The 15213-nt window shown below is 37.6% G+C and overlaps 1 protein-coding gene across 1 annotated transcript in view; it reads right to left on the bottom strand.

Moving 5' to 3' along the window:
- The window catches only part of ABCA9 (ATP binding cassette subfamily A member 9), a 55368-nt gene that overhangs the window by 26856 nt on the left and 13299 nt on the right, over window positions 1-15213 (bottom strand). The window contains exons 8-23 of the mRNA XM_036033443.1: window positions 14891-15032; window positions 14438-14623; window positions 13395-13542; window positions 12795-12963; window positions 12076-12137; window positions 11446-11556; window positions 10847-11022; window positions 10547-10666; window positions 10193-10331; window positions 9633-9723; window positions 7441-7580; window positions 6826-6945; window positions 5363-5561; window positions 3423-3589; window positions 2661-2794; window positions 370-507 (exon numbers count right to left, since the gene is read on the bottom strand). Coding sequence (XP_035889336.1) covers window positions 370-507; window positions 2661-2794; window positions 3423-3589; window positions 5363-5561; window positions 6826-6945; window positions 7441-7580; window positions 9633-9723; window positions 10193-10331; window positions 10547-10666; window positions 10847-11022; window positions 11446-11556; window positions 12076-12137; window positions 12795-12963; window positions 13395-13542; window positions 14438-14623; window positions 14891-15032 — 2242 coding nt within the window. The remainder of the gene's footprint in view (window positions 1-369; window positions 508-2660; window positions 2795-3422; window positions 3590-5362; window positions 5562-6825; window positions 6946-7440; window positions 7581-9632; window positions 9724-10192; window positions 10332-10546; window positions 10667-10846; window positions 11023-11445; window positions 11557-12075; window positions 12138-12794; window positions 12964-13394; window positions 13543-14437; window positions 14624-14890; window positions 15033-15213) is intronic.

Here is a 15213-nt window from a genome sequence, read left to right as displayed (position 1 = left end):
GGGTCAAGTTGTTAAGGAGGCCACCCAGTCTGGCCTTGATGACTCTGGCTGTTTCAGCCAGGTCCCACTACTTAGGGCCCCAGACAGTAACAGATCAAAGACTGAGAGTCGTGTCTTTTTCCCGATTAACCGTATTGTCTGCTGTTCCCTTGACCCTAAGTCATCCAACTAAACCTATAATGTTATATATGTATTGCTAAAAATTGTGTGTGTATGTATTTAAAGTAATGTGTATGTGTATAAAACATAAACCTACTCAAGAATAAGTTAATACAAATTAAAATGATGCTATTTCAGCATTTCCAGTATTTTTCTTCTTGAAAATTCACTTCTTACAGTTCAGGATGAGGGACATAAAATTATACTTACTTCAAAATATGTGCTTCTGTCTGTCTGAATGTGTTCTGAAGAATTAAAAATTGCAAGTAGCCCATTGCTAATGATATCCATGAGGACAGGAAAGCAATTCAGCCTTTTGGTATTGCATGCTATTGAAAATTTGTGATCCTAAAATAAAACAAATACACACCCTAAGTCCTCAGAGAGTCAATATAAAATTTAATGAAAGAATATGATAGAAAATCATTCAAATCATTGACAATACAAGAAGACTAAAGCACTGGATTAATTAATACTGTCATCACTAATATTTCATTAAGTCCTAATATACTGCAAGAAATCCAGTATTTTGGTCTTTACTAACCACAGCATCAACCATATGGCTATTTATAACTAAACTCTCACAAAACAGAATACCTCACATGATTTTAGGCAGAAACACTACAAAACTCCGTAATGCAGCCTCACTTTAACACGGCAGTAAGTCTTGTTTGAAAATGTGATACATTCATTTTATAACTAAAGAATGTGTGCCTACTGGGAAGGCAGGAGGCAGGCAGCTGTTGAACAGAAAGCATCAGTTTTCAAGAACACTGAGCTTGCAATTGCAACATTGCATGGAAATCTCTTTTTAAAATTCCATTTTAAAATCATTTCACAGTAGATGTAAGTCAAGTAATTATGCGGTACATCTTCACCTTACACAGTGCTATGTGTCAGTTACATCTCAAAACATGGGGAAAACACACTAAAAACTGACACTTTATATATATATATATGTAAATATATATTTAGACATGTTAAATATATATTAAAACGTGATTATTTGCATCCCAAATGAAAAGAATATAAGTAAATTATTATCTATATTGGCCAAATTGTGGGCAAGGTTTGAGCATGCATTTTTACAATCACAAATACATTAAGTGAATTGTGTCTAGCCTATATACTTACAGCAATGTTTATTGATATTAAGGGTGTCACTTCAAAACTATTTTTCTGAATATACTGGAAACTAACCTGATGAAGACATTAGCAAGGACTACTTCGATTGAAGGTAATTTCTGATTTTATTTTTGGCATGGAAATTATTTCTGAAAATTAACTAAGAAGCCGCAAATGGTCAAGCTTTGTGCTGATTTGTACATCGAACACTATCTTATCTTTTTCCATCTGTCTACTATTGGGATCTCTATTCAAGGCCTACAGGGCCTAGGCAGGTACATGATATGACGCAGTATAGCCACGCAGCAAACTGAAAAGTCAAGTCTGAATATGAACTAGACAACTGTTCCTGTGTTCCAACTGCAGACAGCCAGAATGGTCACATGAAGGAATTTTTAAAGAGAAGCCAGAAATTTTAAGTTTTTATGTGAAATATACCAATCCTAAATGTTTCCAAATAAGGCAGTTGTTCTCAAACCTTAATGAGCACATTGATCCTCTGTAGATCTTGTTAAAGTGCAGATTCTAACCCAGGTCTCAAGTGGGGCCTGAGATTCTGCATTTCCAACAAACTCCCAGGTGATCCAAGATATTGATCCATGAAACACATTTCAAGTTGCATGAAACTAAGGCATTTTTGTTAACATCAGGGAACTGCGAATAACTATTTATCTAAAGATCTGACCCCTTTGTGTAAAATGTAAAAGGTAGAACTTGAGCTTTTATCCACTTCCCCTCATAAAAACCACACAAAATTCTATTGTAAAAAAAAAAAACATAGCTAAATATTTCTTTTTGGTAACTGGAGCTGAAGTTCACAATAGGTATTAATGAGATTTATATTTGTAGGGTTCATCAAAATATCATTTGAGTTGATATTCATTTGAGAATCAAACTTAAATTAATGATTAAAATGGAATATGACTTAATAAGAGTTAAATTCATTATTAATAATAGCAGTGCACACAAGGTAATAAGGAACAAAATCAAAGAATATTTATTATATATTATTATATGCAGGCTGTGGGTAACACTGTATTTTTCGGATCATAAGATGCACCTATGTTTTAGAAGAAAATAGGAAAACAATTTTTGAAGCAAAAAATGTGGTAAAATATTAAATAACATAAATAACATAATATTTCACCAATGTAAATGTAAACCTACATTTGGACTATAAGACGCACCCCCCATTTCCCTCCCAAATTTGGGGGGTGCATCTTATTGTCTGAAAAATACAGTAATTACAGTCCAGCTTCTCCTCTAAAAATGAGAACTATGCCCCCTGCTTTTGTCAAATTGGCCTTTTCCATTGGTTGACATGTATTACTCAGATTCCATGTTCATACTCCATCTGCAATGAGAACCCTACATACCTTGTCAGCACCGGACACAGTGATAGCACCGTTGTACGATGGCTCGCTGGGGCCATATCTGGTTCCAAAGGCATCCACATCCAAAGCGATGTTCTGTTGCCTCAGTGAGTGTATGAAGTTTTCGATGCTTGACCCTACCAACAAAGTCAAGATCAAAAGAAGCAAACATGTAGTAAAACAACAGTCAAGTAATATTGAAAAAAGTGAAATAACATCATTCAAAGCATATCATCAAAAGGACTGTCTAAGGATTTCCTTAAAAAGGCAGAATTGATGGTGCGGGACTAAAATCCATTCCAGGATTTAGGTTGCTTTACCTAAAGGCTAGGCATTTTCCTTATAATGTTTACTAGTTAAAAGTATTATTTAAAATCCACATCATAATCCTTGAAGGTATTAATAATCTACTTTCTTGGAAACATAGAAACATTTGAAACATATTTTCTTCCCAGAGCCCATGAATGCATAGTACTTAAAAAATGCTATGCAAAGACCACAGCAAAGACCAGTCTGTGGCTCACCTGCCTGAATCCCCTTTCACTGCTTGGGCAACGAGCTTTAGGGTTTAAGTAAACTTGCAAAATGTGTTTCTGAAACAAGTTATCCAACCTTGTCTTTTTCGTTTTTAAATTAATTTTTCTGCTTGGTCCCTTAGGTACTTTCTAAAACATGCAGAATTTATTTTCCCTTCACGGTTAACATTGTCTGGGGAATCTTTCGACGAGAACAGCATTTCCAAGTTTCCTGTAGCTCCATGTTTACCTGTTTTGTTGATGACCAGTAAGCGCGTCAGAGGGGTTTGAGGTGATTGTCCAGGTGAAAGGAAGTACATGTGGGGAGATAGTCCCCAGGAATAACTCTTTTGTTGAAGCTCATAGAATACATAGGACAAAAGCTGAGGGCAAAAGCTAATGCCCAAAAGCAGTAATCTGCATAAAGGAAAACGTCAGAGAATTATATTCACATAGAGCAACTTTTGTAGGTTTTAACATTTGGACAGATAACGGATGTTATAATAGAAATAAATGATAAACACTAACCAAATATGTGAATCATGCTTTTCCTTCCCTTTTCTTCTTTCTAAAACAAGATGGTTCTTATGAAGCTATCCTTGGTATTTCTATCTCTTCAAATGCTTCCTTGTACCCCCTTTAAACATTTTATTCAAGCTTATGAAATCTGCTGATTATGACTCTTAAATCTCTCTCTCTCTAGAACCCACTTCTTTGCTTTGGCTCAGTCTTGCATTTCTTCTTTTTGGGGGACCACTGCAAGCTGGCATATGACCAATATTCAGACTTACCACGCTCTGAAACTTGCTCCTCTCCTATCCGCAATTTCTGCAGATTACATTTCCTCATTCACTTGGGCTCTAAAGCTCAATTATTTTACACCCATCTCTCCCCCATACATCCTTTATCAAAATGGTTGTAAATTTCAATTTATAATATCAGCATTATTACTTGCCTCTCTTATCTTCTACTCTTCAAATTTGGACATTAATTATCTCTTTCCCGACCTCTTTCAATGTTGTCCTAAATGGCTCTTTTTCTTGTACCTAGTGTCTGCTGTTCCTGAACCACTTGTCCTGCTGCCCTACTAAGTTTCTTGGTATTCTGTTCTAATTATATCAACTGCCTGCTCAAACAAACAACAACAACAGAAAAACAAAACAAAAAACCTTCAATAGTTCCTTACTAGTCATGAAGTCCAAATTCTCTAACTCTATGTAATATAGTGTCAAAATTATTTTTACCTTTTGCACACCCTGTGTTGCAATTAGCTCAAAGTCATACGAGTTCCCCAGACTCCTGGTGTACCTCCATGCTCAGAACTGCTCTCTGAAATTCCACCCTCCTTTCTCTCCTTAGCTTAATGTTCTGTTTCTCTACACCAAATTCATGTAAAGTTCTTTTTCTGATGCCCCTATTTGGACATAATATCTCTCACACTGAATGTAATAGTTGACAATAATGTCTGATTTTGTGCTATGCCTTTTTTAGTGTACTTCTAATCACCCTCAAGAGCCAAATCTCATGTCTGATTCATTGTGATCAGTGTTAAAGACATTTACCACAGTGTTCTGCAGAAGTGCTCACACATACTGTTGAATGAATGAGTGTCCTGGGTGGAGAGCAAGGAGGTGTACTCAGTGAAGAGCCTGAAGCTGTAGAGAACTGTGCAGGTTCCATATTATGACATGAAGACTTGGCCATGATAGGCCTGGCACAGAGACGAGTCTCTGGGGTAGAACCTCAGTGCTAACTTTCATGCTCTGGTGAACTACTTCAACCTTTTGATAAGAGCAGATTTTGTGTGACATTAAAAGAAAAGCCTTATACTTTTTCTGTTTTAATGACATACCCACCTAAACAATTAAAAATTGGCTTCCAGCCCTAGCTGATATGGCTCAGTAGATTGAATGCCGGCCTGTGAGTCACTGGTTTGGTTCTCAGTCGGGGCACATGCCTGGGTTGCAGGCCAGGTCCTCAGTAGGGGGCACCCGAGAGACAACCACACATTGATATTTCTCTCCCTCTCTTTTTCCCTCCCTTCCCCTCTAAAAATAAAAAATTGGCATCCATTGTAAATAGACTGTATACAGTTGCTGAAATTTATTTTATCCGAAGTTATTATTTTTTCTCTCTTGAATTTATTTTGAACATGCTGGCCAAACATGCCTGAGACACATGGGTACTCACATGGTCATCAGAGTTTTCCTTTCCTTCTTTAACTTCAGGAAGCGAACCTTCGCCATGGCACAGGTCTGCTGCCTCCAGAGAGCCATGCCGCTGGCTGCTTCTTTTGTCTCATTCAAGGAAGACAAAACTTGTTCCAGCTCAACCAGGCTTCCTGTGTCTTTTGTCCTATCACTGGGCACCTGTCCCCAAATTCCAGTATCTATAAAATGTAAAATCAGTAATTTACAAAGTGCCATTTTAGATGTGCATCATTTTGATTTTCCTGTGAGCATCTTTTCACCACATGGTGTCAGAGTAGAGTCTTGGACAGTAAGTACCTACTGTCCAAGTAATCTAATCTAATTTCTGGTTTTACTTGAGCAACTACTAAAGAAATGGGAATGAAGCAAAAAGAATGATATGCTATAAGAAGAAAAAACGATATAATAAAAGAAAATCTCGTATTTTCTGAAAAAAAGTTTTGTGTGTACAGCTTTAAAGGACTTAATTCATTCTAAGGAAATCAGTGAAAAGAAGCCAAGAAGAAAAATCTATTAATTGCAAGAGATAAACTATCTTAGTATTTCTGACATGCAAGAGTTAATACATGAGATAAAAGTCATGTCATTTGGAAGAAAAGCCTAGAGAAATTGATCAACTCTAGACTTTCAGAGAACATTAAAAGGTAAGAGTAACCACTAAGAAAAGATATCAAATGTATAACTTCAAAAAGGATTTAAAAAACCCACTTGGTCTTTCAGGGGAAAAAAAAACAGGAAATGAAAAAGTACAGAATGTACATGGGATGATAGTAAATCAGAAACAAGCAACTATCTTAGTCATTAGAGAGAAAAGGCAGAGCACTTTCCAAGGTGTGACAATCAGACTGTCCGAAAACCTTTCAATGGCCACAACGGAACCCTGGGGCCATTGAAATGATATCATCAAAATACTATAAGAGAATGAACTGTCAACCTACAACTCTCGTTTTCTTTTCTCTGTAGCTCTTAGACACAAGGAACATTGTATCATGTATTTGTTGACTGTTCTATGAGGATCTAGTCATAAGCACTGTGGTATCCCACATACTTAGGAAAATGCATGATACAAAATAGGAAATTCAAGATGGGAGACCAGCATTTCTATCTGCTCTACATTTTCCGAAGACCAGACTAAATCATTACACTCCAAAAGCATATCATTTCATCACTCAAAGTATATTTTCAAGATAAAATATTCCACAGAAATATAAAATTCAAATCTTTTTTTTAACATTTTATTTATTTATTTTTAGGGAGGGAAAGGAGGAGGAGAGAGAGAGAGAGAGAGAGAGAGGGAAAGAAACATCAATGTGCGGTTGCTGGGGGTTATGGCCTGCAACCCAGGAATGTACCCTAGCTGGGAATCGAACCTGGGACACTTTGGTTCCCAGCCCGTGCTCAATCCACTGAGCTACGCCAGCCAGGGCTCAAATCTTTTTTTACCTGATTCATCAATAGCTGATTTTCCTTCTAATTTCAAGAACACCTCATTCAAAGTTGTCATGGAAACACCATAATTCTCAATGCCTTGGTTAGAATATCTATCAAGATCTCTGTAAAGGTCTAAAAGAAGACACAAAAATGCATCAACAGAACATGATATGTAATGAGATTGGTAATAACTTTATTTTTAAAAATAGGAAATATTTGTGATAGACCAAATGCACTTATCAGTTGTGATACAGACATCCCCTTAGTTATAAAATACTCTATACAGTGTATTAGTTTTCATGTCTTCTTGAGTATACAATTTTAAACATTTATTTTTTCATTCTTAGAAAACTACATGTGTGAGGGATTTTGAAATAAATTATTATTTTTATTTAATTTGTTTTAAAATAGTTAACTATTAGACTATAGAGACTGTTATGGATGAACTGAATGTGCCAACCCAAAATTTATATGTTGAAGCCCCCATTATATAAGAAATATTTTCTAGAAAGTAGAGATTTATACTTTCCTGGTAGGAATAATTGTTAGGCAATACAGTAACAAATGCAAAAGAACTAATGTTGTAACATCAATGTAAATCATTCTGTGGTCTCTACATTCTGTTACCTGGAAATTTGTTTGTCCTTTCCAAAGGCAAAATATATACAAGCTTTTCTTCACTTTGTGCTTTTAATTTGGCATCGGGGATGTGCTGTTTAACAAGGGATGTTATAGTGTCTGGATCACACATTTCATTCAAATGTAAGCTAACATTGGAAAAGAGTAAATTAAAGTTATTTTTCTTGAACACCATCTCTTCAAACTATTGTAGTATGTGCTTATTCTCTCATAATATTTATAAGACAAAGCTCATATACACTAATGGAAGAAGCACAATGTGAAATACTAATATAGTCCAAGCCATATAATTTATATCACATAGCAGGGGACCTGGTGTCAGGGATGTTAGAGATAGAGCAGGTGACTCAAGGATGGCTATTTGGAGAAAAGAGATCTCTGGCTGGATCTTAGCTGGGGTGAGGTGGAGGGGATGCCCAATTTTGTTTCCATCTGTTCAGTAACTCAACTTTGAATTCTCCCCTCACAGTAAACTATGAGCTCTGCAAAGACTAGCACTTGAACCTGGGGAAGATAAAAACAGAGGTAATTTGGTATAGCCATTAAGAATAGGGTTTTATTGTTCTACTGATCCATGTTCCAGAACGCATTTAATGTCTCTGAGCATCAGTTTTCTCATTTATGAGGTTAAACAATACTAACCTCTCAAAGAATTTCAAAACACAGAATAAAATAAGTATGAGATAGTGCAGGGCCTCACACTAAGTAAACCCTCAATATATATTTGCTGATGGTATCAATTTTTCTTGGTCCAAAGTTAATTCAAGTCAAAGCTGGTCTGCCTTTTTATGAGGACATATAAAGTTCTTCATGAAATCACTGGATTTTAGAAAACTCATTATTAGTCACATGCACTGAAATTGACTGAGGCTATAGAATGCTGAGCATATCAAAATTGACTTTGATGACATGAACCTAAAACAATCAATTTTAGAAAAAGCTGTTCTGTGTTTACAAGGACCTATATGCTTAGCATTCTCCAGGATACCTAATAAGAAGAATATAGAACCTTCTGTAAAGGAGCTTGTAACATGACATAATGTAAGTATAACAGAAACCAGCATATTATAAGATAAGTGAGGGAGAAGAAAGTTGAGTTAAATCAATTAAGCACTTTGCATGTCGTCAGTTACTCATTTGTTTAATATTTTTATGTCTTAAATGCAGAGCAAGTATTATTACTGCTATGCCATAGATGAAGTTACTGAGATTCAAGCAAGTTAATTAAGTTGCCTAAGGCAACAACGTAAAACAATGCCTTCAGGGTTCCAGAAGAGAGGATGCTTCTCAAGGAGAAAACAGTTCGAACAGACCTTCAAGAGTGAATAAGATGTAACCAGGGTTTGATGGGCGGGAGGAGGGCATGTTAAACAGGTGTCCTGTCTCGAGCAGAGACGAGACACCACAGCACAGAACACACCTAGAGAACAGTTAGTGGGTCCTTTTAGTTGGAAGGTACGGATTCAAGCAGGTTGCACCAAGCAATCCTGATGGAATGGCAGATTTGATCAGGTTAAACACCTGGAGTAAATAATGGGGGTGGGGGCTGTTCATTTAACCACTGAAGATAAAATGATTTGAATTATTTTGAAGAAATATTAATATTTGGGGGGAAGTATAGGGAACGAGTCATATTACACTTGCAATCTTGGTCCAAAGATTCTACCACTTATAAATCATGTGAGATTGGTCAGATTATTAAAATGTTCTGACATGTCAAAGGAGAATAATAATATCATCCTAAAGTCATCTGGAGGGTTAGATATGAATACTCCACATGTCAATATCTTAGCAAGTACCTAAAACATAGCCAATACTTAATAAGTGATAGACACTACTTAATACTGACAATAACTATGATCTGGAAGAGAAGGAGACAGAAAAATGTGAAGGAGAAAATGAATTCAGGGGGAACCAAGAAGGGATTAATGAAAGAGCCAAAATATACCACAATAAACATCCAAAATATGATACTGGAGAGAACTGGAATATAAACACACCTCTTTTTAGCAAATAAGGTGTTGTGAAAATATTTTCCAGAAATTTTATTTAATTGTAGCTTAAGCCTACTTTAACATACTAATATTTTTTTTGCTTTTTTGACAACATACTAGTATTGACATCACCTGTCCTCAACATTTCCGACATGTTCTAATATGTCTCCAACAAGAAGCTTATACCTTAAATGGTAGCCAATGCCCCATTTCTTCTTCAGGAACAGGGAAGAGCCTGCACACTTCAGCTTGCCGTCAGATATAAACACCTTTCGATCTGAGTAGATAAAAGAAAAAAAATTAAGTAAATTGTATTAAGGAGTTATTTTTCACTATTTATAAAAGAATGAATCCGCCGGTAACTAATGTATTTTAGGAGCATGGCCCACTAAAACAGATGCATTCGAATTCTGATCCTATGTAAACCACTTCCTGTGTCATCGAGTAACTAAAGTGATTTGTTAGTTTATTGTCTAGCATATTCAGGAAAATTTTATCGTACGTTGAAAGGACTTGTTTCAAGCCAGCTGACATTCACACTGAATGAACTATAATATGTCTTTGCGAGTAGCTGTATACTATTTTACAGCCAGAGCAACAGGGTCAGAGAACTTCCATGGCAAAGTGTACTCAGGGGTGTAGGCATTCAGAAGGGCGATTCTCCTGTCTTGGCAATTGTGTTGGCATGCATTCCACACATGTCCCTGGGTTCTCACTGAGATACATGAAAGGAAATTAGGAATGACCGGCCAGAATGTCAGCCTCATCCATGAACTGGGTGCTGAAGAGAATGACTCTGTCTGATTTCCTCTCCTTCAGAAGGTTCCACACATGGTGCCTTGAAAGAGGATCTGATCCTGCCGTTGGTTCATCCAGTAGCAGAATCTGCAGTAGGAAAGCACATAAAAGCATTTTCCCCTTTCCGGCAACATCCTTTTAAAAGACAAAATAGTCGTAGAAGTTTTTGGAGAAATAGCTTAGCACTTAATTTTTCATGGTAACTGCTCTCTTGCTTTTATTGTTTACAAATGAGGTCTGACCAAACACAATAGTTTCACAGTCTTCAATCTGATTTCACCAGTAATTTTAGTTCCACTTACCTGAGGATCTCCTAAAATGGCAATGCCAAAAGTTAATTTCCTTTTTTGTCCACCACTTAAATTTTGAGCAAGAACATCTTGAATATTTTCCATCTCCAAGTCCCGTATAACACGTTGGACCTAACCAAATAAAGGATATTTGGTGTTTATTTTGAAAACACTATCATTTTGCTATTCATTCCAAAGGGCCTTTTTGCCCTTTAGATGATGAACTGTATAGAAATAACACAAATGCAGTTAGAATTTCCTAGGTAAACAATTTCATCTTCATGGCTGTGGGACATCTAACATGTAATCTACCTCTTGTTCCACTTCCTGTGGCTGAACCCCTTTTATTTTTGCAAAGAGCCTGAGATTTTCCTTCACTGTCAGGAAGCCAAATTGCACATTGGTTTGTGGACAAACTCCAGTGAGCTTGCGGACAGTCTCCAAGTCCGCCGTTTCCGAAAGCAAGTGATTATAGATGGTGACTGAACCTAAAAGTTAGAGGTAAAGAGTTAGCATCACGGTAGTGTTCCATGCTTTAAGATCTTTTAAATGAAAAAACAATGTGTGGCAATCACTGGAGTCCTTTAAAAGATACTATACCTATCTCTAAGGAATACACAGCAGACTAATTAAAAATTTAATGCTCATAATACCTCTGGTCCAGTTGGGATGCCAACTAAAGCATAAAGCTACTTCTTGGGAAATATTGAAACCATAAAGATTTTCCTAAATGAAGGGAACGTGAATGTATAAAAGAATAACTTGAAGAAACTTCTAAGACTTTTAATAAAACTAGTTAATAAGACTAATTAATAAAACTATTGAAATTAACTGACAAACACAATTAATTAATGAAATGCACAGTTAACTTATTTGTCCAGGTTCTCGTCATTGGATAGTTGCCTTCCCACCTGACGTTGGGACTAATAGTCCACTGAGCGTGTTCAGCAGGGTTGTTTTCCCAGCTCCGCTGTGACCAAGGAGGGCAGTGATCTGGCCCTCATATACATCAAGTACCAGACCTGGAATTATGTCAAAAAGATTACAGTCAGAGCCTCTATAGTAACTTGACATTCTCCGAAGTTTGTATGAGCTCTTATAACATGGGTATATTTGGCTAGCAACATTCAAAATGAAATCCATCCCCAAATTCTTTCCTTTAAAATTGTATCTGCTATGATAAATGATTTGTAGATGTAATATTACCATACTATATTGTTCTATGATTAACCATTTGGGGGATCAAAGCAGTTTTGTCATTAAAGATAGGCTGACTACAATAAAGACAGTTTTAGGATTAGCCAATGTGACAAGCTGAAAATAAACTACCACACGTCTCTCAAACCCCTAGAACATCAGGGGTGCATCCAACTTTCCAAAATTGTTGTCTGGATTTTCATTTACTTGGAAGGAAACACAGTGTGTTCAAACAGAGGAGCGGCATGAGAGCTGGAATAGCTGGTCTTCTTCTACCAAGACAGTGTCATAGTGAGATGGAGTCTTGAAACCAACCAGCCAGGTTAACTAGGGCATTTTATTACCTTTCAGCGCTTCTACTCTTTCATGCTTTACTTTTTTATATTCCTTTTTAAGATTTTTTATTCTGAAAGAAAGACAAAAATGTTTTGAGGAGATGGTGGCAGTGGACAGAGAGTTGACAAATCAAGTCCCTGAGGCTGTGAGGAGACCCGGGGACCCTCTCCCTTCACACAGGCCCAGGCAGGGGCCCTGCGGAAGCAGCGAGGGCCTCTCAGTAAAGGCAGCACGAGTGTCCCTAACTTACGTTTCCTTCCCATCGCTCTGGAGGGTCTCTCTCCAGTTGCCACCTCCCCTGCCTCTTCTTTCCCATTGTATTAACCAGGGAACAAAGAGGTGAAGAACAGAGTGAATCAGAGAGAAAAGGGGGTGAAAATGACCTGGGAGACAGAGACAGGGTCTGCCATAGAGAGAGCAGGCAGAGAAAGAGAGAAAAGTGTGAACGACAGAAAAAAAGAGATAATGAAGACAATGGAAATAGGAATATTACTCATTCATTGACGGTTGTTGCTGTTCCGTGAGATAGCAGTGAATGTAAATGCAGACAATGTGAGAAGACAAAATGCTAGCAAGGAAGAGTGTAGCCCGTCATGAGTGCGCAGCCTGCTTATCAGTGGGTACAAAGTGGCATGGAAGGACATTTCTGTCATGCCTCGGTTTGCCCGATCGATCTCTGGTCTCTGACCAGTTTTTCATTTGCACCTGCATGTCACTGATGTGTTACCTGATGGCTTCTTTCCCGTGAAATTCTGGAGACACCGGTTCAAAAGAGTCATTAGATGAAGGACTGGAATCTGTTTCGTTTTCAAGGGCCACATGGTCAGCCCTTGGGTGTTGAAACCAGAAGGAGGATTTCAGGAAAAACCAGGGAGAGTGCTGGCGTCCGTATTTGGCTGCATGAACATGAGGCGATTACACATTGGCTCTGCCACCACTTCGAGGGTGACAGCCACCACAGCACTAACAGTCTCCATCCAGCTGTGATATGAGCACTGGCAATGTAAGTATCCTGAATCGCTCACAAGTGTCTCTTTTAAAAAAGTAACCATCTAACATGTTATGCTAGAACAAATCTTAGAGAGTAATTCTATAAACAAAGCACAGAATTCCCTTATTCTATTTTAAATTTTTTAAAAGCTTGCTAATTTATATTTCATACACTGTGTACATTATTTAACCCAATATATCCCAAACCTTATCATTTCAATGTGTAATCAATATAAATATTATTAATGATATAATCTTTATCCTTGTACTAAGTGTAGACAGCTAAAGAAATGCAATGAATGAAATTGCGTTGAGTCATAATCATGAATCTACTTACCAGGCAAAATTTTGTCAAAATATAATGTCAGCACCAAATAGAGAAAAGTATCAAAAACCAACATGAAAAAAGTAGCTATGATTAGGTTTGGGTTTTCTGAAGAATCCAAATGGGTGTTAGCGTTCACATCATAGTCCAGGTGTATAAGCTGAAAAAAAAAAACCCCACATACATTGAATATTAAAAGGATAAACAAAGCAACAAGAATTATTATTGTCCTATTATAGACACTGGGCTTGAAATGACAAATAAAACAAAATTCTTGTCTTTACACAGCTCGAAGCGATTTGATGGTATAACAGTGAAACCATCTAACTCAAAAGCAATTTGGGAAGTTTATGGAAGTAGGAGTAAAAGGTTCAGAGACCCACAGGCAGCGGCAGGCAGGTCCTCGGAGCAGAAGTAAAAAGTCAAGGAAGGCCATACTTGAGCTGGGATGCCTGTAGGATCATATCTGGCTCAGGATGGGGGAAAAGAAGGGCATTGCAGATGCGGGACAGGATTTGAAAATGAAACCATGGAGGGCTGCAAGTCCTCCAGCGTAGGATGGAAGACAGCAGAAGCATCACTTAGTGTAGTCAGCTACACTGAGTTTTTATGTCATATAACCCTTCATTTAGCATTTATAGTTATGAGGTCAGAACTAGAGTTAATTTTCTGAGAGAAGGTTCAGTTCCATTTAAATTGACCAATCAAAAAATCAAAAGGAATGTCTATGGAATTCCTGGGTTTCAAATACTTGTGGTTTTATCAAGGGTCACGTTTCCTGAGCATGGAATTAGATGCACCTTGATGGGGATAGCCCATTGAAAGTACAAGCAGAACCCATCAGTAATGGAGCATCAGCCAGTACAATAGTTAGTGACTCAAAAGGAACCTATGCTGAGAGAGAAAAACATCAAAACATGCATCTCCCGTCTCTTCAGTATGTACATTTACAAAGGTAGACAAGAATTTTAGTGTTTAGTACATGTAGCATGAGTTATTCGGAGGAATTGTTGTAAATAGTTTGTGGACAATGAAATGGTTACATCAGCTCTTACCTGGGCCATTCCAGCCGTGAAAGCAAAAGGGCTAAGGAGACACAAGGTCCACTCCAGCGCGACGGGAAGGTGTCTGTACAGCACAGCGAAACCCAGACTCCCCCAAAAGACGGTGAGGAGAAAGACGGCCAAGCCGGTAATGAAAGGCTTCTTTACCAGGACGCTCATCAAGAAGGCTAAAGTTATCTGAGAGAAGAGGAAAACTTCAGGTAGTGCGTAACTCTCTGAGAAGCATTAGTAGCATGACAAAAAGAATTTTATAATACAAACTATATTTCATGTATCCCCCCAGATACTGTCATATGTAAATACTCAAATACTGCAAACAGAAGAAAACAGGTGTGATCGGGATCAGTGATAAATAACAGAGTTTTCCTGAGAAAGTGGAGGGGGGAGGGAGAGGGAAGGAGAAGGGGGAGTGATGGGGGAGAGAGATTAAATTCACCAACTCACCAGAGACAGGCCGTAGAGAAGAAAGAGGATGAAGACCACCACAAGGCCAGATAGGACGACAACACGGGTAGATTTTACAATAAGAGCCATCAAAATCGCCATAATAAAGATGAAGCCAGCATACATCAAACCCCAGGAGAGCCTTGCATAGAAACAAAGCGTCAGTTCAGAGTGCTGCTACTCCATCACTTGGCTCATTTGTTTATTCAGCAAATGGTCTGTGAAGCTCATCATGTATCAACCGTAAAGGGAATATGACAGCTAATAAATTGGAAAACTTCTCTGCCCCTAAAGTTCATAGTGTACAGGGGAAGGTGGGCAAT

This window comes from Phyllostomus discolor, chromosome 8 (assembly GCF_004126475.2).
Source record: "Phyllostomus discolor isolate MPI-MPIP mPhyDis1 chromosome 8, mPhyDis1.pri.v3, whole genome shotgun sequence".
Taxonomy (NCBI): Eukaryota; Metazoa; Chordata; class Mammalia; order Chiroptera; family Phyllostomidae; genus Phyllostomus; species Phyllostomus discolor.
Note: the sequence above shows the minus strand (reverse complement) of the source record. Positions and strands in the feature narration are given on the sequence as shown.